The 24,899-nt window shown below is 48.5% G+C and overlaps 1 protein-coding gene, 1 long non-coding RNA gene and 1 pseudogene across 2 annotated transcripts in view; 1 reads left to right on the top strand and 2 right to left on the bottom strand.

Moving 5' to 3' along the window:
• LOC146177144 (uncharacterized) overlaps positions 1–24,899 on the top strand; it is a 72,618-nt gene that overhangs the window by 5,659 nt on the left and 42,060 nt on the right. The gene's annotated exons all lie outside the window — the stretch shown is intronic.
• On the bottom strand, positions 3,828–4,942 carry LOC146177146 (uncharacterized; annotated as a pseudogene).
• Positions 9,211–13,759, bottom strand: LOC146177145 (uncharacterized). Its single transcript, XM_084580743.1, has 2 exons — positions 12,873–13,759; positions 9,211–9,349 (listed from the first exon to the last, which is right to left on the bottom strand). The coding sequence occupies exons 1-2, from the start codon at positions 13,757–13,759 to the stop codon at positions 9,211–9,213; spliced, it is 1,026 nt and encodes a 341-aa protein (XP_084436869.1).

Raw genomic sequence — 24,899 nt, 5'->3', positions numbered from 1 at the left:
GCACCTTGTTTTAGCTAACGAGTGCAGATGTGTATGATTTTTTATTGTGGTTCCTTAGGTTTCGGGAGGGATCGAAAGAACGTGAAATCCACCTGCACCTGCAAGGTTGGGCGTGAAGGCTGGTACAAGCACGCTGCTGCGTTGGCTGTTTATATTAATAGCCACCACCCTACGTCGTGCACAGTCCTGCCATGTGCGTGAAATAGGCAATCATTTCGCCCAAATCTCGATACGAAGTTGATTAAGGATCCATTTTCAGGTAATAGCAATATTGATGTTCACGATCCTTGCCAGGCCAATAATTTAGCTCGTTTTCAAAAAATGCTTACCTAGGACGCCCACTGCCAGCGCCGGTACTGCAACCACTCGACCCAACCGTCGTTCACGCGCAATTCGCGGGCCTCATTTCGCCATTCATGCATGTCCTTGATCATGAAATCCGTGATTTACAAGGTCAAAGAACACCCTCAATTGCGGTTAATGAAATAGCAGAAGTAGAGTCAAACGCTCAGCCGATAAATGCGATCCTAAATTATAAGCGACAGCGATTCACCGCGTTTAGGGTGCTGTCTATATCACCCCTAAAAACTGGAAAGGGGCAACATGCTGAGGGCGATGTCCACAAACGAAAACGCCTTGTAACAGAGGTTTGTGCAGAAAAATCTTAATGAAATCATCGAGATGGTCCTGATACTCCAGGGCCAAGCAGCTGCACAGAAGTTTGTTATTACGTTACATTTAATGTGCGACATCTGCTTGCATGTACTAGCCTGTACTGATATAATGTATGTTTTATAAGAGGTGGCATCTTGAACGAGAGCTCCGAGTTACCAGCTTCGAAGCTCGCAGAATAAACCAAGACAGAGCGAGTTTGAAGCCCTAGCAGACAGGTTTGAGGAGGATTTTCTTAACTGCTACTACCTAATATGGTAAAAAACAGCGTGCAAGATATTTTAGCACCTCACATAGCCTACTATTTGTGCTAGTGTAGCTTTATTAGTGCAGAAGAAAAAAGATGTTGTGACTGCATGAAATGCGTGCTCCCTGGCTTTCTGAATGAATTTAATAAGTATAGTTAATCATTTTTGCATTCACCAAAAGAAGCAGCCCAAAGTTCAGCCAGAAATAGTGTTATGACATTATTTCTGTGTTACAGTATCGGTATACACTTCAATATAAGGATTTTATTCAATTTGTATTCTCCACAGGCAAACAGATGAAACCCCTGGCACGTGCAGAGCTATCAGCATTACTGCAAACTACCATCCATGAGGTGCTTTGGGCATAGTGCTAGATTTACTACCAGCCGCATCCACATTTGCACCTTTGAAGTAATTACATTTTTATTTCTGGCAGGTGGGACTCATCATCCACCCTGAACAGCCATGGTTGTGCTGCAGCCCGGATGGTGTTACCGCATCGAATGATGCCACTCAATTCAATGAAATCAAATGCCCATTTTCTTTGAGAGATTATGTTCTTCTTGACCATGAGAATTAGGTTAGCCATATACCATATGTACCTTATGTTAATGGCAAGCTAGCAGTTAGAAAACACACCAGTATTACACTCAAGTAATGATAATGTTATATATTTTCGGGATAAAAGAGTGCCTTCTTTTTGTGTAATCTTCTAAACGCAGTGTGAGCATAGTAGTGGAACGGGACGACGCTTTCTTGGCAGAGTTTATCCGAAAGCTCGAAAGCTTTAACTTTTCGCTCTTGCTGAAACGACACGCAAGACAGGGACCATAAACTTCTATGCAACCTGAAATTTTAAGCGCTGGTGTGTGCTGTAAATAGTGCCAATGTGAATAACAATTTCTTCTCAAGAGCCAGGTATGGTGAAATAAAATAATATATTCTGTATTGTCATAGTACAGCCAAGTAAATAATACATCCACATGCATTACAGCGCATACCCCTGCATGACATGCGCACAGAGTGACGACAAAACACACTACGCCCAAGTGGGCGAAATGTAACCAAGCAATACAACAGCACAGGTCAAAGCTCAATGATTAGCCTCGCACCCCTATAGCACATCACAATTCAACAGAGCATAAAGTAGGATTACAACCAGCCGCAGTTCTGCATTACAATAAACACATTTGAATACAGGTGACCATAAAACAGTATTCAAAGGCAGTTCTGCATAACACAGCTGTGCCTCATCAATATGGACAGTTTTGTTTCTGAGCTTAACTTTCCATACACTAACTCGCTCATAGAGATAAGCCACAAAAAAGTTTAGCAAAAAATAAAATGTATATTTTGCATGTGGGGTGTACAATAAAGTTGAATGAAGAAAAACTTTTGAGGATTGCTCTGGCTGCCATGAACTCATATGTACATGTACATGACATAGCTTGACAAATTGGTTCATAAAGAAATGCCTGCCTAATGATGTGCACATATACACCAAACTAGAATTGATCATCTATTCTACAGGGTTTTAAATATTTGGGGGCTGGGATTTAAAACATTCCTATGCAAAATCTACTACACCATTCCAGCTGAAATAACGTTCACAAAGTAGCAAAATATAGTCTACGTTATCTGATAAGTGATTCAACATCGGTACTTGCCTATATTTTCCGAAATCGATAAAAAACTGCTCTCGGCGGCGTGCACAATTTTTCGCTGAAGAGAGTCGAAAAGCTATTTTAACATGGTGCGTCATCTGTCGGGCAGCGAGGCAAGCGCGCCAACGGCCGGGATGGAGCTTGTCTCACTTCTCGACAGATGACGCATCATGTTAAAATAGCTTTTCGACTCCCTTCTGCGAAAATTGTGCACGCCGCCGAGAGCAGTTTTTTCTCAATTTCGAGAAATCTAGGCAAGTACCGATGTTGAATCACTTATCAGATAACGTAGACTATATTTTGCTGCTTTGTGAACGTTATTTCAGCTCGAATGGGTTAGTAGATTTTGCATAGGAATATTTTAAATCCCAGCCCCCAAATATTCAAGACCTTGTACAGACAGCAACACCATTTGTCAAGGTCTGTAAGTGACAAACACATCAGCTAGGAAACAGGTGAAACCAAGGCTTCATCTATGTGTGCTAGCATAAAAAGGTTACAAAGATTTTGTTTTATTCATAACAGGGTGATTAAGGGCAGTGTACTAAACTTATTTGCAGAATGTACAGAAAATATAGTTGAGTCCTTAGTAGGAAGCATAGTACCGAACATACAAAAACTCACAGCTCAACAGCATAAAGTAAGTGTTTGATGGGTTTCGAGTAGCACCAGGATAGAAGGTACCGAAAGAGGTGATGCATGTGCCACACCATTCCGGACTACTGAAATTACTAAATACCCCGTAAAGACAGTATGTGTCAGTACGCAAGAAATTGAAAGATAAATTACAAAAGGCCTGTGAAACACAATCCAGCAACAGAGCATTTCGTGAAGCCCAGCTTAGGAGAATGGAAGTCATGCCAGCACCAAGAGAATTTTATTTAAATAGCCTTCTGCCGCCTCAACATTGGTCACAAACACCTGCCACGCTTGTTGCTAACTAACCCCTTAGTGAAACGAAATTCAATGGAAACCACTAATGAAGTTCTTAACATCATGGCGCATGATAGACTCAGTTTCTTATCGCCAGTAATCACAACATATTAATTATATCAGGGTGAAAGCAAGTAACAAGGCATAACGTAAGAAAACAATGGTTTGGTGCATACCAATTTTTTAACATTGCTATTCGCATTAACCTGGCCTTGTTATCAAGCCACTACTGAATAAGCTACTTGTAACAAAACTACGTGCTTTTGCAGCATATCAGTAGCCCCTCCTTTCACAAAGCCTTTCTTCCTATCGGGCTTTCACACTGTTACCACTCGCATTGTTCAAGACATGGGCAGAAAAAATTGAACCTCATTGGTCGTCCACAACATCTGGCACATTTATAATTAACGATTGAAGGTTCACAAGTATACAGCCCATCCGCATTATTTCACTCGTGTAGGGAATGAGGTCAATTGGCACTCAGCAATTAACAATGTTAAAGAATTTGAATCTCGGGATAACTCTTTCCACGCGAACCCGCACTTTAGAAATATTACATGTCGCATGGCTTTTTTCAAAGAAAAACTGTGCATTTCCTCCTGAAAATGGAGGAAGAATCACATTACTACTGTGACTCTCTGTCGGTGCCTGTATTTCAGGGAAGCCTTTGTCAGCTAGCACGACATCTCCAAACTCTATCCGGCCCAGTAATCCTGAATCTATCGTAATGTAAGTGTCTGAAGCACGGCCTCCATAGGCTTGAGACACAAAACTAAAAGTTCCATTTGGCAATATACAAATCAAAAATTTTAAAGTGTAGCCACCTTTATAATGAGAAAAAAGAGCACGCACCTGTTCCATAGTGCCTGGCTGTTCAGTCCTTACCTCTGTACAAACAATGATGTATCGGCATCGTGCGTTGTGCACCCTAAAACAAGCAGACATTGTTGGCTAAACAGCTTCAAGCGATGGAGATGGTATCCATCTTTCCATTGCAGTTACCAGGTTGCTTAAAATAAAAAAAAAGACATCCGGCTTACCGTGGTACGATGGAGCCCGAAAAGCACCACAGTGCTAGCGAAAGAGACTCCTAGCTTCATTTTCATCAAGAGTATTGTCAGCTTAAGCGAAATTGGCACGTCAACCTCTCTCACAACGATAAATGATAGCACCGGCAATAACAAAGCAAATACAATCGCGCTCACACCACACAATTCTCTAAAGGCATCCTGTGTTTTTGATAAGACTGTGATATCCAAGAAATGCGCATATTCCCTCGTCTGGTCCAGAGGCGAAAGACACTGCCTGTGTACCAGAATCAACTGTGTCACTGTGAGAGACTTCTGTTGAAGCTGAGCCTTATGACACCACAGATAGAAACAGTTTGCAGGGGCCTTTGAAAGAGCCTTCATCAGTCTGAGTCATCTGAAAAAATGCAATTAGAAGGCTACCATTAGTAGCATTATACATGGCAATATAAGTTCTCACTAGTAGCCACCAATGAAGACATTCCCCAATGAGCAGGACAAGAACTCTTCTGATGCAGTAAAATACATCGTTCTCGTGTAGCCCTAACAGATGACATATAAGCGTAGTTAGAATGGAACCAATTTGCCCTCTATATAGCTGTGGCAGCTTTAAAGGCTGTCCTCGTTGTTAAGCCATATCACAGATCTTTGCATAATCTCAAGTGAAACATTAATTTTAACCATGATCTGCATATCTATATTACTCGGGTGTACCACAATATTACTATTTTTTTATTTTCAAGTGTTTATTTGGGTCAATGTTTTGGCGCATGCTGCTCCTATGTCCGTACCGGAATGTTTGAATTATTTATATTATTGCTTACATTATTACTGTATATTATTTTCCTCGGCGCGAAAACTAAAGAATGCTGTGTTACACACTTTACTGTAACTTCCACGCGGACGAATATATATATATATATATATATATATATATATACTGTGGGAATCAACATTTCCCTCGCCCGCACGACGCGGCGAACACCCCCTATCTCTCTCGGGGAGCCCTCATCTTTCCCCTTCTGGCCTCTTTCCTCCGATGCGGTTGCGGAGAGCGCAGGGGTGAAAGATGGCCTCTCCTTCCCCTCCCCTCTCTTCTCAGCGGACAGCACCCAGAGAGACGACGCCGCGACGCCGTAGCGCGCGGATGCTGCTATGACACCGAGGAAGAACATTGGGCGTTCCCAATAAACAACTTGGCCCGCTGGCTATGTTTGCCTCGGTGTGACGTTCTTCACGGCCACTACAGTGGTCAGAGCTAGCGGTGTGGCCTCGGTTCTCAGAGCGGAGCCGCAGCCCCGTGAGAATCCCCACAAAATGGCGCACATACGTGGGGCCCCAACCCTACTGGCAGTCCAGTTGGGGAGGCTAGCTCACGAAGAATGGTGGAATTCCACGCAGTAAGTCGTCCAAAATCGGCTTGGCGATCCTGGGCGGTATGGGAAGCCTAGCCCGATGGCAGGGGTTTCCAACCGCTATTGCGATACGCCTTCAGTGAAATCGCAGGTGTGGTCCGCCGAACGAGTCATTCTTAAGGAGATCCTGAGCTACTCGTCAAGCTACTGCCAGTTGCCTACGCTACCCCCTTACACCCGCTCGGGAAAGCCGGCCCGTTGGTCCAGCTCACGATAAGTGTCAATTTGCCTACCTCCGCCCAGAACCGCCGATGCGGTAAGTCCGTTTTGCCCGTTGGCTTAAAACCGCGCTGTCAATACGGCGGAGAAAGCGGGTGAGAGCGCTGCCGAAGCGCGCCGAGCACAGGTTCAAAGTTCACCGGCTCAGTAGAGTCGAGAGCCAAGTTGACTGGAGCGGCGTCGCATGGATATGCGGTGAGGTCACTCGCATTCGGCAGGTCTGTTCACGAGCAGCCAAATGCCGTTCGGAAAGGGAGCGTGAATTACCTAGTCGCCTGTGCGATGTCACTAGGAGCCGTGGTACACCCTATCTGCGGAAGGAGGTTGCATCGGGGAGCGCCCCGTTGCGGAAACCTCCAGTGCACGTGCATCTCGTAAGAGTGGGGACACCCACTTGAGCTTGCGTTCAGCAGTTAAGAGCTGTCAGGGGTTAGTAGGAAGGCTCATTTTTTTTATTTTGTCGTAAGAGGGTCGCTAGTCTTATTGAAGAGACAGAACCCCGCGAAGATGCAGGCCGAATTGCGCTGTGAAGCCACTTGTACTGTGGTTGGCGTTAGTTAACTCTAGTGTAGCTGGTATTGCTACGAGTGAGTTGGAGACTTCCTGCTGATCTATGATTAAGCTTTGCTACATACGTGCTAGGCAGTGACGCCTCAGATGAGGGCAGAAAAGCCGTTATTCGCAAAGGAGCGAGCGCCGATATCGGAATATAGAGCCGCTCTTGGGTGAATATGCGCAATCGCATAACTGCCGGAATGTGCACTGGCACGCCATTTCCTTAGCTCTGCGCATGAACGCCAAGGTCGAGACCAATGTCGACGACTACACAAAGTGATTGCGCGAGATTATGGCTAATGCCAATGGAAAGGCAAACCGTAGCCGCGGTAAGAACATTGCAAATCCGATGGCTAGCTACGCTTACGCACTCAGCGACGTGAACGCGCGATCGCGACGAGTCGACCGCCCAGATGGGTGGGACCGTTAGAGGTTGCTGAGATTGTTTCGCAGCTGCAAGCTGAAAGGCCCGAGGTCGGGCGTAATCGGCGGACCCATGCCAACAGTACTTCCTTTGAGGGTAGCTGTAGAAACGGACCCTGCATGCGCATAACAGCGCGTAGGCAAGCGATCCCGAGAGCGGTCTCTACGGGCACCGCTGCAAAACCCTAATCCAGCGCAGTCCCTGCAACAACGAGAAAAATGCCGCGCAAGTGCAATCACTCAAGCAGCGGCTCTGTAGCACCCACAGCCAGCGAAATCGCTGAAGGACTGTCAAATGCTGCGCATCTGAGATCACGCGCAGAGCTACTCCGTGGGCATCGCTACAACAGACTCCGTCAGCGCGATCGGTGAAAGAAGGGGGAGTGCTCCGAGCGTGGAGGTGTGGAGATCACGCACGCACAGCAGCGCCGGCGGCGTCGGCTGGCTGTGCAGCTTGAGCTGACGACGGACAACTGGGACAACCGCCAGAAGCGCGAGTTCGCGCGAGCTGATATAAGGGAAGGCAGTCCTTTCTGCGATGACACAGTGCGGAATGTAGGCGCAACCGCCTAATGTCAACCGCAAGGGCACGAGCGGTCTCGTGTGAAGTTATCCGGCACGTGTCGATACACAAGCCGGCAGTGTTCCTGTACGCGAAGCCTGTGCTGAGCCCGTTCAGAGGGACCTAGCCCGCCGACTGGCCTTATTTATGACACCGGCACTCTGGGCGCATGGGCCAGGCTCTCTGCATTCAGGCGGCGGGGAGCGGCGAAGGTGATGTTTAGTCTACCAGCCCAATGGCTGCGCAGGCATACAGTTGTAGCGCAGCAGCGCCATCTATGAGCCATAACTGAAAATAAAATTATGAGAGCAGCCTGCGCCGATGTCCGACAGGTGGAGCCACAGCTATAACTATAGTCGTTGAATTTAGATTGCATTATCTCTTAGTTTGCTGGGCGCAACGATTATGTAATATGAGGGAATATGAGGGCTGGCAGTTATGACGAGGCGAGTAGAGCCTCGGAGAGTAAAGAGGTTTCAGCCTGCGCTACCAAATAATGTAGCGCAATATAGGAGGACATTCAAGTTACATGAGGCCTCGAGGAGGGATTAAGAATGAAGAGGAAGAAACTCGCACATAGAGTAAAGCAGGTTTGATAGGGAAGGGCAGCCGGGAGCCAAAAGAGGTCGTCGACGCCCAGGGCTACCGGGAAGAGTAGTAGTAAACACCTCCCCTTCCGTCAGCTTGCCGTGGTCTATCGGAGTGAGCGTTGTGGCACTGATAGCAATCAGAAGCCCTCACTGCCCCGAGGGATCGCGGCTTAGGGTAGCTTAGCGGGTCCGGCATCGCGGACCTCGGCGTTGCGGCACTGGTGTACCACCAGACGAGCCCTCGCTGTATCCTCGCTTCCCTCAGCGCTCTGAGTGCAGTGGCACTGGCTTCATGCCAGACGAGCCCTCGCTTCCCTCAGCTAGCGGAGCAGCCCCCTAGCGCCGTGCAGTTGTCGCCCAGGCAGAAACCACGCCGCCCCCCCCCCCCCTGTCGGACTCACGCTGCGCGCTCCATCAAAAACATCTTAGCGGGTCCGGCATCGCGGACCTCGGCGTTGCGGCACTGGTGTACCACCAGACGAGCCCTCGCTGTATCCTCGCTTCCCTCAGCGCTCTGAGTGCAGTGGCACTGGCTTCATGCCAGACGAGTCCTCGCTTCCCTCAGCTAGCGGAGCAGCCCCCTAGCGCCGTGCAGTTGTCGCCCAGGCAGAAACCACGCCCCCCCTGTCGGACTCACGCTGCGCGCTCGATCAAAAACATCGATCTGTGTGTTTGCGTATACTTGTTCCCAGCGCGTCAAGCGAAAATCGTACTCGCGACACAGTGATTGCCGAAAAAGCTCGAAGTCGAGCTCGTTCATGGAGCAGCTCGCATTCGAGCTGGAATTGGAGAAGAACCCGGCCCGTGTAGATATGCAGGCCGGAGTGGTTCCTGTAGGCGGAGGGACGGAGCCTGCTGCCCTGATTGACGACCAGCGGGGAGTCGGCGCGGTCGTAGGCGATCAGCGCACTGCGGGCGTGCCGGCGGCCCGCAACCGGATGGCAGGCCAGCGGACTTCGCCCCCTCTACATCGCCGTGATGGCAGCGGCGGGGATTTGTACGGCCTGCACGCGGAGCCAGCCCTGTCCTGCGGCATGGACCTGCTGAGGGATCAGCCGTGCAGCTTCAAAAGGGAAAACGGCGCCCAGGTGGAGGTCACGATTAAGGGAGGAAGGGTGTGGGAATTCAACATATCCCTCGCCCGCACGACGCGGCGAACTAGTAGCCACCAATGAAGACATACCCCAATGAGCAGGACAAGAACTCTTCTGATACAGTAAAATACATCGTTCTCGTGTAGCCCTAACAGATGACATATAAGCGTAGTTAGAATGGAACCAATTTGACCTCTACATTGCTGTGGCAGCTTTGAAGGCTGTCCTCGTTGTTAAGCCATATCACAGATCTTTGCATAATCTCAAGTGAAACATTAATTTTAACCATGATCTACATATCTATATTAGTCGGGTGTACCACAATATTAATATTCTTTTATTTCCAAGTGTTTATTTGGGTCAATGTTTTTGCGCATGCTGTTACTATGTCCTTACCGGAATGTTTGAATTATGTATATTATTGCTTACATTATTACTGTATATTATTTTCCTCCGCGCGAAAACTAAAGAATGCTGTGTTACACACTTTACTGTAACGTCCACGCGGACGAATATATATATATATCTATATATATATATATATATATATATATATATATATATATATATATATATAATGTAAGAATGGGGGGTTTATTCAGCAGATCAACAGGACTTGATCAGCAGGACTGAGCAGATCAGCGGCGAACACAGCGGCAGCGAACACAGTCAGATCCAGCACACGCAGCGATCACGATGCCACTGACTGGCATGTTATCACGAATCAGAGGAATGTTATCAGAGGAGGTTATCACGAATGGCGAAGTGGGAAGCATGGCGGCGGAGAGCATGCGATGGAGAAGCAGCAGTAGGATTGGAGATAAAATCGATGATAGAGTTTATCCAAGGATCTTGCCGCTGCGCTGACGGCATGTCATTGATGTGAAGCGATGGCGGGGAATCGTCGGAAGGGGAAAAGCTCGCGACCTCAGCTGTAAGGGGGCAGCGGAAAAGTGCATCGGCGTCGTGATGTTTGCGGCCAGAGCGGTAAACAACGCGGACATCATATTCCTGAAGGCGAAGAGCCCATCTTTCCAGACTGCCGGACGGGTCTTTCAGTGAGGAAAGCCAGCAAAGCGCATGGTGGTCCGTCACTACGTCAAAAGGGCGACCATAGAGGTAAGGGCGGAATTTAGTGAGAGCCCAAATAATCGCTAAGCATTTTTTTTTCAATAACAGAGTAATTGGATTCAGCCTTCGTGAGTGTACGGCTGGCATAGGCGACCACGTATTCAGTATAACCTGCTTTGCGCTGCGCGAGCACAGCGCCGAGACCAATACCACTATCGTCTGTGTGGACCTCAGTAGGCGCTGTGGGATCGAAGTGACGTAGGACAGGCGGTGCCGTGAGGATGTGTCGTAAAGCATTGAAGGCATCGTCGCACGCTGGTGACCACGACGAAAGGTCGGAACTGCCGGACAGAAGTTCTGTCAAGGGAGCAGCAATGGAAGCAAAATTCCTAATAAAGCGGCGAAAGTAAGAGCACAGCCCGAGGAAGCTACGTAGATCTTTGATGGAAGTCGGTTTCGGAAAGGCTGTTACGGCACGAAGTTTGGCAGGGTCTGGAGATACACCTTCTTTGGAAACAACGTGGCCGAGAATGGTGAGCTGGCGGGCGGCAAAACGACATTTTTTCAAATTCAGCTGCAGTCCGGCATCAGATAGGCAGGCCAAAACGTGCTTCAGACGGTAGAGGTGTGTCAAAGTCACGAGAAAAGACGACAATGTCATCGAGGTAGCAGAGGCATGTCTTCCACTTGAGGCCACGCAAAATGGTGTCAATCATCCGCTCAAATGTTGCCGGAGCATTACAAAGGCAAAACGGCATAACTGTGAATTCGTACAAGCCGTCGGAAGTTACAAAGGCAGTTTTGGGGCGATCAGCCGCTTCCAAGGGGACTTTCCAGTACCCGGAACGTAAATCTAGGGAAGAAAAGAATTCGGCGCCTTGCAAACAATCTAGAGCGTCGTCGATGCGTGGGAGAGGATAGACGTCCTTTCGCGTAATCTTATTAAGGCGGCGATAATCGACAGAGAAGCGGATAGAACCATCTTTCTTTTTTGCAAGGACAACAGGTGAGGCCCAAGGGCTGCTTCAGGGCTGAATCACGCCATTCTGGATCATTAGGTCGACTTGCTCTTCGATAGCCTGCGTTCGGTTGCAGACACACGATAGGGGTGCTGTCGTAGTGGTACGTTGGTGCCGGTGTCAATGCAATGAGTGACTGTAGAAGTTTGACCCAAAGAACTTTGATGAGAGTCGAAGGAGGAGCGAGAGTGATGTAGTAGGTTCAAAAGCTGAGTGCGCTGCTCTGGAGGAAGATCGGCATCGATGGAACGGAGGAACAAGTCTGTAGAGGGGAGAGCGGGCGCAGCTGAAGGGGGGCTGAGCGCAGTCACGGCACAGTGCGGCGCGTCGTCAGGTTCTTCAGAGATCAGAAGAGATGCGATTGGCTGGATACTTCCGAGGCATTCACCATGGCGCAAAGCAGTAGGGGAGTTAAATGGGTTAGAGACCCATAACATGGAAAGGCCAGTGGAAATAGCGAGCACTGCGTAGGGCAATGGAAGGCACTTGCGGAGCAGGAAAGTATGGGTTGGTGTGAAGAGAACGGTGTCATCGCTAATAGATGCACAAGCGACACGAACAAGCACTGAAGAGCAAGGAGGAAGGTCGATATCTTCGGCGACGAGGGCCTTAGCACCGGAATTTGATTGATCGGCGTCTGGCAAGGCATCGGGCACAGTCGAGAACCCCACGTCAGCTCGAGCACAATCGATAATAGCAGCATGACGCGACAGGAAATCCCAGCCTAAAATTACAGCGTGCGAGCAACTTGGCAGCACGACGAACTCAATCGTATAAAGGGAATTCTGGATAACTACTCGAGCGGCACACGCTGCTACAGGCTTGATATGCTGAGCGCTGGCCGTTCGCAACGAAAGTCCCGCAATTGGCGTCTTCACTTTCTTTAAAGTGCGACATAGTTTTGCGTCCATAACCGAAATCGCAGCACCAGTGTCAATTAGAGCCATGACAGCAACACCCTCGACGAAAACTTCAATTAGGTTTGTCGGCGACAGATGAGGACTTGGGAAGTTCGACTGGGTCGCAGTTCTCGCCTCAGGAACTGCGGCCTCTAGTTTTCCTCATGTGAAGCGTTCTGTCGACGTCGCATCGGAGAGATAGAGCAGCGTCGCGGCGACGGTGAACGGCGGTCGGATGTGGCTGAGCGGTCTGGGGAGAACTGAGTGCGGGCTGGAGGCTCAGTAGGCGCAGAATACTGAGGCGTCGGAGACCAGTATGCAGAACCATGAGTAGGTGGTGCCGACACCGGGAGACGGTTGCGGCAATAACGAGAATTGTGCCCAGCAAGCCCGCAAGTGTAACAAATTGGCCGGTTATCCGTCGTGCGCCAGGGATTACGTGGTCTTAGAGCCGGTCGCATAAACTGCGCAGGTTCTCGCGCAGGCGCAGGAGGCGGCTTAACGTAGGCAGGTGGCGGTGGAGCATATGTAGGTGGCGGTCGGGCCGCAACAGCCGCATATGTTAACGGCGCTGTAACAGGCATGGGTTGAGGGGCTGGAGGAAGAGATTCAGCTACCTGTTCTTGAATAATGTGGCGTAAACTGGGAGCTAGGTGTGAGGAAGGCTCTTGATGGCAGGATATAAGGAAGAGCTGTCGAGCAACTTCTTCCCGAATGAAGCTCTTAATTTGTGGCAGGAGCGCAGAATGTTCGCCTGCATCTGTCAGGCCAGCAAGGGACTCAGAGTGCATGGTGTTTGCGCGCGTTATGGCCCTTTGTTTCCGCAGTTCATCATAACTTTGGCACAGTGTGACGACTTGCTCGACTGTGCGGATATCTTGAGCCGGCAGCATCTGAAAGGCATCGTCATCGATGCCTTGCAGAATGTGCTTGATCTTCTCGGCCTCTGACATGTGTGGGTTAACGCGCTTGCACAAGTCGACGACTTCCTCGATATAGCTCGTGAAATTTTCGCCAACTTGCTGAGACCGCGTACGCAAGCGCTGTTCAGCGCGGAGTTTCCTCACAGCTGGTCGGCCGAAAACTTCAGAGAAGCTGGCTTTAAACGCGGACCATGATGGAATGTCCGCTTCATGGTTTCGAAACCATAGGTTTGCTACGCCGGTGAGATAGAAAATGACGTTGCTTAACTTTGTTTCCGCGTCCCATTTGTTGTAAACGCTCACTCGTTCATAGGATGTGAGCCAGTCCTCGACATCGTGGTCGTCAGTTCCGCTGAAGATGCCGGGGTCTCGCTGTCGGAGGGAGCCGGCACAGATGATGGCCGAGCCAACTTGTACAGCTTGGTGGTTGACGTCCTCAGGCATCGCGGCAGGTGGTAATGTACGGCTGCGGAGTTCCAGGGCGAGATGATAGATCTTACCCAGCACCTCCACCAAATGTAAGAATGGGGGGTTTATTCAGCAGATCAACAGGACTTGATCAGCAAGACTGAGCAGATCAGCGGCGAACGCAGCGGCAGCGAACACAGTCAGATCCAGCACGCGCAGCGATCACGATACCACTGACTGGCATGTTCCTTGTGCACTTCTTCCTCTTCACAATATATATTGTTACGATGAAATAAGAAGGGGTGTTTCTTTACAGTGCTGATGTAGCGGAACAAGATGAAGCCTACTAGCGCCCCGAAAACCAACGCTTCTTCCTCCTCTTCTGTCACACCATCACCATCCCTCATCGTCGTCATTAGCGTGACATTTCCCCCCTACTCAGACGAAGCCCTCTGGGCGTGTTCGTGAGTCGTGCGAGGCTGACACGGCTTCAAGCGGGCAACATGACACAGTTCGGTTTTGGCAGACCGGCGACCCGATGCTGTCAGGCGGGCTATTCCATAAGTTAAATCACTAATGCGTTTGATAACCACATATGGGCTGTCATAATGGGCCAAGAGTTTTTGATGTTGGCCACGGCGCCGAATTGGACGCCATAGCCAGACTAAATCACCTACAGAGTACGTGACCCGCCGGTGACTGGCATCGTATCGCACTTTAGAACGTCCTTGTGAAGCACCAGACCGCAATCGGGCGATTCTCCGAGCTTCTTCGGCGAGACAGAGGGTCTCAGCCAGGCAGGGGTCTTCACGGCTTGTGAATGGCAGGATAGTATCCAGAGAGTAGCATGGTGGTCTGGCATAGAGCAGAAAAAATGGACTGTACCCCGTCGTCTCATGCGTGGCGGTATTAAACGCATACGTGATGAAGGGCAGTATGGTGTCCCAGTTCTTATGCCCTGCGTCCACATACATGGCTAGCATGTTGATAAGCGTTCTGTTGACGCGCTCAGTCAAGCCATTTGTCTGGGGATGGTATGGCGTCGAGTGTCGGAAAGTTACGGCGCGTAAACGCATGAGCTCTTCAACAACATCAGCAGTGAATTGTCGGCCCCGGTCAGTGATGACAATTCGTGGCGGCCCGTGTCGTAAGATGACTGAGTGCAGCAAGAAAAGCGACACCTGATGCGCCGTAGCAGATGGAAGAGCGCCGGTTTCACAGTAACGTGTGAGATAGTCCACGCAGATTACAATCCAGCGATTTCCATCCACGGACTTCGGAAACGGACCTACGAGGTCAATGCCTACTTGATCAAACGATGCTGTCGGGGTCTTCACAGGGTGCAGCAAGCCAGACGGAGTTGCCGTTGGATGTTTGTGGCGTTGACATTGCTTGCAACTGGCAACGTATTGTTCAACCGTCGAGCGCATTCTGTGCCAGTAAAATCTTTCTTGAGCACGGTGGAGTGTTCGAACCGATCCCAAATGCCCAGAAGTCGGATCATCATGCATAACACGCAATACGTCCGTGCACAACGTCTTGGGAACTACGAGTAGGTATCGCTGGCCGACAGGCGAATAACTCTTTTTCCATAGGAGGCCATCATGCACACAAAAACGGCTTGTAGGTACGTTGGCTTGGGCAAAGAGAGGCTGCAGACTGGTATCATTTTGCTGTTCTGTTTTGAAAACATTCGTATCGGGGAACGCTGGCTCGAGGGTCGATATATAATTGTCGAAATCGTCGCTTTCAGGTCCAGTCGTGGCCATTGGCATCCTAGAAAGACAATCTGCGTCTGCATGACGCCTCCCGCTTTTGTACACCACGGAAAAGTCATATTCCTGTAACCGGAGGGCCCAGCGTGCGAGGCGACCACATGGGTCTCGAAGGTTCCGCAACCAACAGAGTGAATGATGGTCGGTTACGATAGTAAACGAACGTCCGTACAAATATGAACGGAAACGCTGCACAGCGAAAACTACAGCTAGGCATTCCTGTTCGGTGACTGTGTAGTTTCGCTCCGGTTTGCTCAGGGTACGACTTGCGTACGCGATAACATGCTCTCGTTCATCGTGCCGTTGGACAAGGACTGCACCAAGACCGATTCCACTAGCGTCCGTGTGTACTTCTGTCATTGCAGTAGGATCGAAGGGACGTAGGATGGGTTTCGATATTAAAAGAAACTTCAGTTGACGTAATGACGCGTCGCAGTCTGGTGTCCAGTTAAAAGTACAGTTTTTGTGGAGAAGGCACGTCAATGGGTAAGCAACGTCAGCAAAGCGATGTATAAAGCGTCTAAAATACGAGCACAATCCTAGAAAACTGCGCAGCTCCTTCACTGTCTGCGGGGGTTTAAAAGACTCAACAGCGGCAGTTTTCTGGGGATCCGGCATTACACCATCACCACTGACAAGGTGTCCTAGCACCAGCGCTTGGCGCTTTCCAAAGCGGCACTTTTTGGAGTTCAGAATTAGGGCAGCGTTGTGCAGACAATTCAAGACACGTACTAGGCGGCCATTGTGTTCTTGGAAGGATTTCCCAATTATGACTACATCGTCCAGATAGCAGACAAATGTCCCATTTTAAGCCGCGCAAAAGTGTGTCCATAAAGCGTTCAAATGTGGCTGGCGCATTACACAGCCCGAATGGCATAACATTAAACTCATAAAGGCCATCTGGCGTTACGAAGGCTGTTTTTTTCTAATCCTAAGGGTCCATTGGAATTTGCCAGTAGCCAGATCTGAGATCAAGACAAGAAAAATAGGACGCACCAGAGAGGCAGTCGAGGGCATCGTTTATGCGAGGAAGAGGATAGACGTCCTTTTTCGTAACAGAATTTAGACGCCGATAATCGACGCAGAATCGCCACGAACCGTCTTTCTTGCGTACAAGAATAACAGGGGCAGCCCAGGGGCTAGATGACTCCTGTATCACCTTCTTCCGTAGCATGTCCTCCACTTGCTCATGAATGACTTTGCGCTCAGATGGGGACACGCGATATGGCTTTTGATGACTGGGACGAGCCGAACCAGTATCGATGTTATGATGGATCCGATGTGCAGGGCGAGAGGTTGGTCCATCTGTTTCAGAAAAGTCAAACATAGGCGAAAAAGGTAGAAGAATATCAACAAGAGTACGGCATTGAGGTGAGCTGAGATCGGCGCTGATCATGGGGATGGTGGAAGTTTCATCAGCAGGCAGAGGTACGGTGGCACTCGTAGCATCTGTGAATAAAAGCAACGACGTTGGGCGCATCGGGTCCACAGGAGGCAAGCTTCAATCCCGTTGTTAAAACTGCGGGCTCAGACGATGGATTGATGGTCCATAACGAGGCACTACCGTGATGCACGGAGATCATACAGTGAGGGATAATTACATTTTTCTTCAGGCATGCTGAGTGAACTGGGTGCGCCACGGCCTGGAATGAAACCTTCTCAAGAAGTGGAACGGATACGGGGACGGACATGGCAGACAAGGGTGGAACTACGGTGTCTTCGTTAATACTAAAAACTGTTTCTTCACCACGGCCACTTTCAAAAAGTGTCGGCAGATGCGAGCCATCAAAATGAACCTCTTGACTTCGGCAGTCCACGGTAGCGCCACAAAACTTCAAGAAGTCCATTCCTAAAATGATGTAATGCATAGAGTGGGGTAAGACTACGAATTCGGCTTGAAAACTTGCACCACCCACAGACACTTGCGCACTACACACACCCAGTGGTCGCAACGCTTCTCCACTCACACCACAAAACGTTGAAGCACGGTCATATTCAAACATCACTTTGCGTCCCAATAAGCGCCTGAACTGATTACTCATCACATACACAGTCGCACCCGTATCTACCAAAGCTGATGTACACGCACCATCAATGAACACACGAATTTTGTTTTTGAGCATTGCAGTTGGAGGGATGTTGGCACACAGCACATTTCCAGCGGCCTCACCCCCATCGGTCGCGCTGGTTAGTTTTCCGGATGGGGCGGCATGGGGCGCCGCCGCGGTGATGGAGAACGACGTGCACGGAAGGCGGGTGGAGGAGTAACACTTCGCTCAGATGCTGGGGAATGGTCGCGGAGATTCCCGTTCTGGATGTTGCCGAAGTACCCACAGGGAGTGGATTGCTGAAAAACGGGGCTGTATTGCCGATTGTTGGGTACTGCTGGAGGCACCGGGCGGTTAAAGCGTGGCGGGAACCTACTGCGGCAGTGCCTGGCGATGTGACCTTCGACGCCGCAGCGGTAGCATATCGGTGGGGAAGGTATAAAATGCTGTGGTGGATACGAGCCAGGCACAGCAGGACGCATCGTAGGTCTGGCTGAATGCTCGCACTGCACAGGAACCCTTGTAGATCGAATAGAAGATCTAGGTGCACTTGAGGTGACGTCATACCTTGGGGCTTCAAGCATCGACGCAGTCGGGTTGGCAAAATGCATTGGCGGGTAGTCAATAGAAGCTGCAATTTCAGGAGCTTCAGAGAAATGCTGTACTTGAACCGCTTGTGGTGGTGAAGCCGGCCGTCTAGAGGCCCTCTAGACAGAAAACTCAGCAGATTCATGCAAGAGAAGCGTGTTGATCCGTAGAAGTTCTTCGCGCACGATTTGCCGGATAGTTGAAGGAAGATCTAGTTGGGCATGGTGATCAAGACTGGCCACGGTAGGCACGTTGGCCAGCCGCCCAAATTTCGGCGCAATACGACGTGTTTTAAAAGCTTGAAACGCGCGGATGTGTCTAATGACATCGGAGACACTGTCAGGGCTGTCTTTGGCGATTAAGAAGTTGTACACGTCCGCCGCGATACCCTTCAAAATGTGACCGACTCTGTCTTCCTCGGGCAAGTTGGAATTGACACATTTGCATAACTTGAGGATCTCTTGTGTAAGTTGTACAAGTTTCATCGGGCAATTGAGCTCTTTGTGCAAGGATCTGCTCAGCCCGCTTTTTGCTGGGAACAGAGTCACCAAAACGCAGTTTTAACTCGGCGGCGAACCGTTCCCAAGTCGTTAAGTTATCCTCGTTATTCTCAAACCAGGTCAGAGCCTTGTGAGTGAGAAAGAAAACGACGTTTGATAGCATGATAAGGGGGTCCCACCGGTTGTACCGACTAACTCGTTGATAATCAAGTAGCAACTTCACAACGTCCTCACCTTCTTCTCCGGCAAAAGGTCGTGGTTCCCGGTAAGGCTGGGACGGAATTGGGTTGGAGTGGGCAGGCATGCCGCCAGCCTGGCTTGCAGCGTCGCGGCTTGCATGGTTGGTGTCGGTGTGGTCCATAATGGTCGTGAGCGGTGGCAGTCCAGCGATGCGGCGACTACGTCGAAGCTCCAGTTGGCCTTGCAGCGCTGTAGGTAGCGATCGAGGGGATCGTACGGAGCACCTTCCACCCAGTTGTTACGATGAAATAAGAAGGGGTGTTCATTTACAGTGCTGATGTAGCGGAACAAGATGAAGCCTACTAGCGCCCCGAAAACCAACGCTGCTTCCTCCTCTTCTGTCACACCATCACCATCCTTCATCGTCGTCATTCGCGTGACAATATATATATATATATATATATATATATATATTGAGGGAATTCATTCGCCGCGTCGTGCGGGCAACGGAAATGTTGAATTCCCTCAATATATATATATATATATTGAGGGAATTCAATATATATATATATATATATATATATATATGAAGCAAAGAAGCCAACAGTCGGCGAGGCCAAGGAAAGCATTGGGGATGGTACTTTATGTCTTTTTTTATGTTTACTTGGATAAGCACAGAAAATAGTAATGTAATCTGTTTAGGGGAAACATAATTAAACACAAAGTAGAAGAAAAAACAACGTACCGATGGTGGGAACCGAACCCAAGACCTCCGAATATCGCGTCCGGTGCTCTTCCAACTGAGCTACATCGGCCGCTGTCCCCCCTGCTACTTGCTTGGGTATTTATGTGTTCTGTATACGAACCTTGAGAGTGTTCACCAGCGCCACCCTCAGCCATAGCGGCGAACGTGGAACGTCCTTTGTTACTGCCAGCGTCACGTAGAACGTGATCAAGAGCGAGGGCGACAGCTGTGCTAGAACCCTCTTACGCTGCCTATGGCTTCAAGACTGCCAGAACCGAGACCCCCGTAAGCTACAAGCCGATCAATTAAGGGGAAATGAGGGTACTCGTTATAATACATGAAGCAAAGAAGCCAACAGTCGGCGAGGCCAAGGGAAGCGTTGGGGATGGTACTTTATGTCTTTTTTTATGTTTACTTGGATAAGCACAGAAATTAGTAATGTAATCTGTTTAGGGGAAAGATAATTAAACACAAAGTAGAAGAAAAAACAACGTACCGATGGTGGGAACCGAACCCACGACCTCCGAATATCGCGTCCGGTGCTCTTCCAACTGAGCTACATCGGCCGCTGTCCCCCCTGCTACTAGCTTGGGTATTTATGTGTTCTGTATACGAACCTTGAGAGTGTTCACCAGCGCCACCCTCAGCCATAGCGGCGAACGTGGAACGTCCTTTGTTACTGCCAGCGTCACGTAGAACGTGATCAAGAGCGAGGGCGACAGCTGTGCTAGAACCCTCTTACGCTGCCTATGGCTTCAAGACTGCCAGAACCGAGACCCCCGTAAGCTACAAGCAGATCAATTAAGGGGAAATGAGGGTACTCGTTATAATACATGAAGCAAAGAAGCCAACAGTCGGCGAGGCCAAGGAAAGCGTTGGGGATGGTACTTTATGTCTTTTTTTATGTTTACTTGGATAAGCACAGAAATTAGTAATGTAATCTGTTTAGGGTAAAAATAATTAAACACAAAGTAGAAGAAAAAACAACGTACCGATGGTGGGAACCGAACCCACGACCTCCGAATATCGCGTCCGGTGCTCTTCCAACTGAGCTACATCGGCCGCTGTCCCCCCTGCTACTTGCTTGGGTGTTTATGTGTTCTGTATACGAACCTTGAGAGTGTTCACCAGCGCCACCCTCAGCCATAGCGGCGAACGTGGAACGTCCTAGATACTGCTCCACCCCGTTTCAAAGGGGACGCTCCTATATTCCATCCATCCATCCATCCGTCCATCCATCCATCCATCCATCCATCCCATCCATCCATCCATCCCATCCATCCATCCATCCATCCATCCATCCATCCATCCATCCATCCATCCATCCATCCGTCCGTCTGTCCGTCCGTCCGTCCGTCCGTCCGTCCGTCCATCCATCCATCCATCCATCCATCCATCCATCCATCCATCCATCCATCCATCCATCCATCCATCCATCCATCCATCCATCCAAACAGAAACGCACGAGGCGTATACGGAAAAGCCAAGTATCAGTAATAAAAAAGGCGCATTGCAAAATGGGCTCATATCACAGCAACAATATTTGAAATATCTTTAAACGTTTATTTTTCTTTGTCTGAACATAATTCGCAAATTTAATAGCAATGCTATAAAAGTGAATAAAATATGCAGAGGAATTACAACTGTAAGTAATAGTCACTTTAGGATGCTAACCATAGTAAAAAATAATGAAACAAATGCTAAACCCAACAGCAGGCAGCTGCATAATAGACGACCATATGATCCTTGAGCCGTCACGGTATTCTTTGCTACAGGCAGGGAGGCATAGAGGCTGCTCGCAAGAAGAGGGAGCTTCATCTGTCTTTCTCATCCGTCTTGCAGCTCCTCTGCAAACAAATGTGGCTACACTATGTGCAGTTGTAACCGTGCCAGTTACTGTTTTATAATGTCCCTGGATTTTCGCGCATATGATTACCTTCGTTTGTAAGCTTGTTAGGACCTAAATTCCAGCTACATCAAGATGCTCACGTAGTGGGCTTTAGACAAAAATTAACCTTTAATTAGAATAAATACAAAATTATATTAGAAAAAGTGCATAACGCCAAAATGAACAGACCACGGCCAATATATGGTTACACAAAATTACAGAAAAATAATTTCCTCGAATACTCGCGTTTGATGCTGAAAAAAGTCAACAAGTTCAGAAAAAAATTGTGGATTTTTCAATGGATTCAGGAGAAATAACTCTGACAGTGAAAATGACTGTAATAAATGCACTGTAATGACCACAGCCATAAATTCAGATGCTTCGAAAAATATTCGTTGCATGCTTTCGGCTTGTAAACCGGATCTGCGAATAATTTATTTTAAATAAAGATATTAAGTCCTCAATTTCAAGGCATTGTCATCAGTCCATGGCACCTGTCATTTAATTTAATTTAATTTAAGGGGTGCGTAGTCCTGAAAAGACATCAAAGTGGCTTGCATCGAAGTGGCTGCGGTCGTGTTGAAAAGAAACCAACCATCCTAAATGGGCTGCTGAGCGAAATCAAACTACTTTTCAGTGTTAAAGTGCAGATCGATTGAACGGCTCAGCTACGGCTCCGTCAAGCCTTAAAAAATGAAACAAGCGTTCATTAAGCTAATAAAGTTCCCACATAAACAAAATGGCCACTATTAATGACCACATGTCGCGAGTACTCTGCCTTAAATATACAGCAAATAAATAAATGATCGAAATTTTTCTGACCTACAACCTCAGCAACAATTTAGAAAATATTACGTATTATTTTGTCACTGAGAAGAAAATGTTTCCGAAACATAGTTAAAATGAGAAAAACAATTCATGGTGTAGTGACAGCGAAAACTTTAATAAAACCTGATTTGTGTATTTCACTGTGCATTGGCGAAATTATAATGCCTCGAAATTGGAGCTCATCTGGTGCAGTATATATTTTAAAATAAATGTTTTCGATCCTTTAGAAAGCAGCTTGCTGGTCTGCGAGTCATGGTCAAAGAGGATTATAAACCCCATGTCGTCTGCTTTTTAATGTTTGATAAATTGAGGCGCTAACATACACGGCATGAACGGCGGTCCTCAGGAAGTTTTCCTGCCAACTAAAAGAACCTATTTGTGTCTTTAGCGTAATATGTGCATTAGAGGTCCTTGGAGAACTCGGATTTTTGTGGCCTTTGATCTGTAGAAATATTTGAGGAGGACGAAGTGTAGGGGGTCATGCTGAATTATTTAAGCACGTTATTTTTATGTTATAAAAGTCCTCTCCTTTTAGAAACCAGAAGCTTCGACATACGAAAAGCGACACGACAAGTGTTTGCTGCCGCAAAGTGCGCCGCAGTGGGTACTGGGTGGCTTTGCGTTGCTCACTGCTGAGGTATAGCCCATTGCGCGATCAGCGTTAAAAAAGGAAAAAGAAGACCCAGATAAGTATATTGTGACGCTAAACCACGCCTTATGACATTACAGGAGCAGATACAAAAAACAAAAGAAGCGGCTTCTTCTGCTGATACTTGGGATGCTGCATGCGGGCATGCACATATCTCCGCGTCTTAATGAAACATACAATACTTATTTTCAGCAATTTGTGCCAAAACAATGACCATTGTTACAATGGCCCGCGCAGGAAAGCTTGCCCTAATGCCGATACAACAGAGGTTGATGCCAGTGCTTCTCTGCGCGCACCAGTCAACAACAATCGTCCTCTCTGCCTCGGCAAACCCGAAGCTCCGCGTTTGACTGCGACCGGTTCGCGAGGCTACACTTGATTTTTCTGGTGTTCTTTCAGTAAACGACGCATAAATTTAATGAGTGTTCATCGTAAACATACGCAAATAAATAATCGCCGATTCGCGCCGATTACGATTGCTCACCAGCGCGTTTTGTGTACAAAACATGCATACAAATTTCTCTGTGCTGCTATTTTTCCCGGTATAAAATGCAATGCTGAGCTAGCATTATCATAATTCTTCTCTTTGATAGCACTTAAAGCGTTATTTCTTCGCGTACAACTACAGCGATGGAAAAGGAGTCAATGATGCGACCGACCGCCTAGTTTTGCAGCGAAAATCTATCGTAGTTTGTTTGATTCCGCGTATATGAACAGCATTTCTCGCTAATTGTTACGTTTATTTTCTTCGTTATGACAAATTGTTGATTTAGGAAACATGCGCCGTGGCCATCAGTGCCAAATAAAACAGCTAAGCTTTTACCCCGCGTTAAAACAGCGCCGAAGCTGCCTTGAGCTTTGCTCGCCGGACAGGATGACACCGGCACCTCATGCTAACGTGCACGCGTTCTGTGATGCAAGCTGTAAGGCCGCGGTGGCACTTTCTTTAATGTTTCGGTGCGCGCGCCGCAGAAAACGGCAATGGAATGTTCTACAAGCTCCGAGAACGCGACGCGACCGATTACGTCATCTCGGCCACCGCACTGCGCCTCCTCGCCTTCGTTGTCATGGGCGGCGTCTCGCGTGCATTCCCCCGCACGGTCCCGGCCCTCTTCCTCGCTTCGCGCGGGAGGGCCGCGCGTGCTGAGCACGTTCGAGTAAATTCGAGACCTCTCCAGAGGGCCGAGGGGGGGAGGCATAGGTTTGGCAGCGCTAAGCTGTTTTCCGTTCTTCCTCCGCGCCTAGAAGCTTCTGCACTGGCTAATTAAGAGCGCGCCGCGCAGCCGTCGACAGTTCTGGTTCTGGTTCTAATTTTGGTTTGAGTCTCGCTGGGAGAAGACAGTGTAGCAGGCAGGCCCCGACTTAGAAGTAAAAAGAGCGATGCGCTCAGTTTGCAGTTAGTCTTTCGCCCAGTCTCGTTTGTAAAGTGTGTCGTCTCACTACCTCGTGTAAATAAGTTTTCTGTATCTTGTGTTTGTGTCGTATAATGTTAATTTTCGTTTTGTTACTGCGAGTTCGTCGTCCTACGTCTCATTGTGCGTTTGTGTGTGAACTACACGTCGCCTGCTAAATCGAGCAGCACCTTGGAGAGGTGCGGAAGATTTGAAGAACAAGGAGAACCTGACGTTTACTCAAGCTGTCGTCCATCTAGGACCACTATTGTCAGAACAACACTTGATGTGCACATGCGACCATTAAAGTTAGCGAATGCGCTCCTAGGCACTACTGAATTCGCAGGCCCAAACCGCGCGGACTAAATTGAAGTAATCGTCGCTGAACTTACCTGACGGCCCACTTCAATTTAAGTTCCTAGCGGAGCTCTTGCTGATCAGTTGTAAAGTTCCATCATATAAAGTGTATCTCCTTGCTTCATTCATGATATCGTTACGGTACAAACATGGTCCGCTATTCAGGCTGTTGATTCAGCGGCACGGGCGGGAAGCTTTTGTCCGAACTCCAATCTGGCCGTAGCAGA

Source organism: Amblyomma maculatum, chromosome 10 (genome assembly GCF_055883805.1).
Source record: "Amblyomma maculatum isolate TAMU_Amacu chromosome 10, ASM5588380v1, whole genome shotgun sequence".
NCBI lineage: Eukaryota > Metazoa > Arthropoda > Arachnida > Ixodida > Ixodidae > Amblyomma > Amblyomma maculatum.
This window is presented reverse-complemented; position numbering and strand designations above follow the sequence as displayed.

Bases quoted from the DNA above. Each gene is read 5' to 3' on its own strand.
- LOC146177145 (XM_084580743.1), bottom strand. From the start codon at position 13,759: ATGCCTGAGGACGTCAACCACCAAGCTGTACAAGTTGGCTCGGCCATC. The intron at 9,350-12,872 runs GCGAGAACCTGC...ATCCCTCAGCAG, and splicing joins AAGCCGCCTCCTGCGCCTGC to GTCCATGCCGCAGGACAGGG.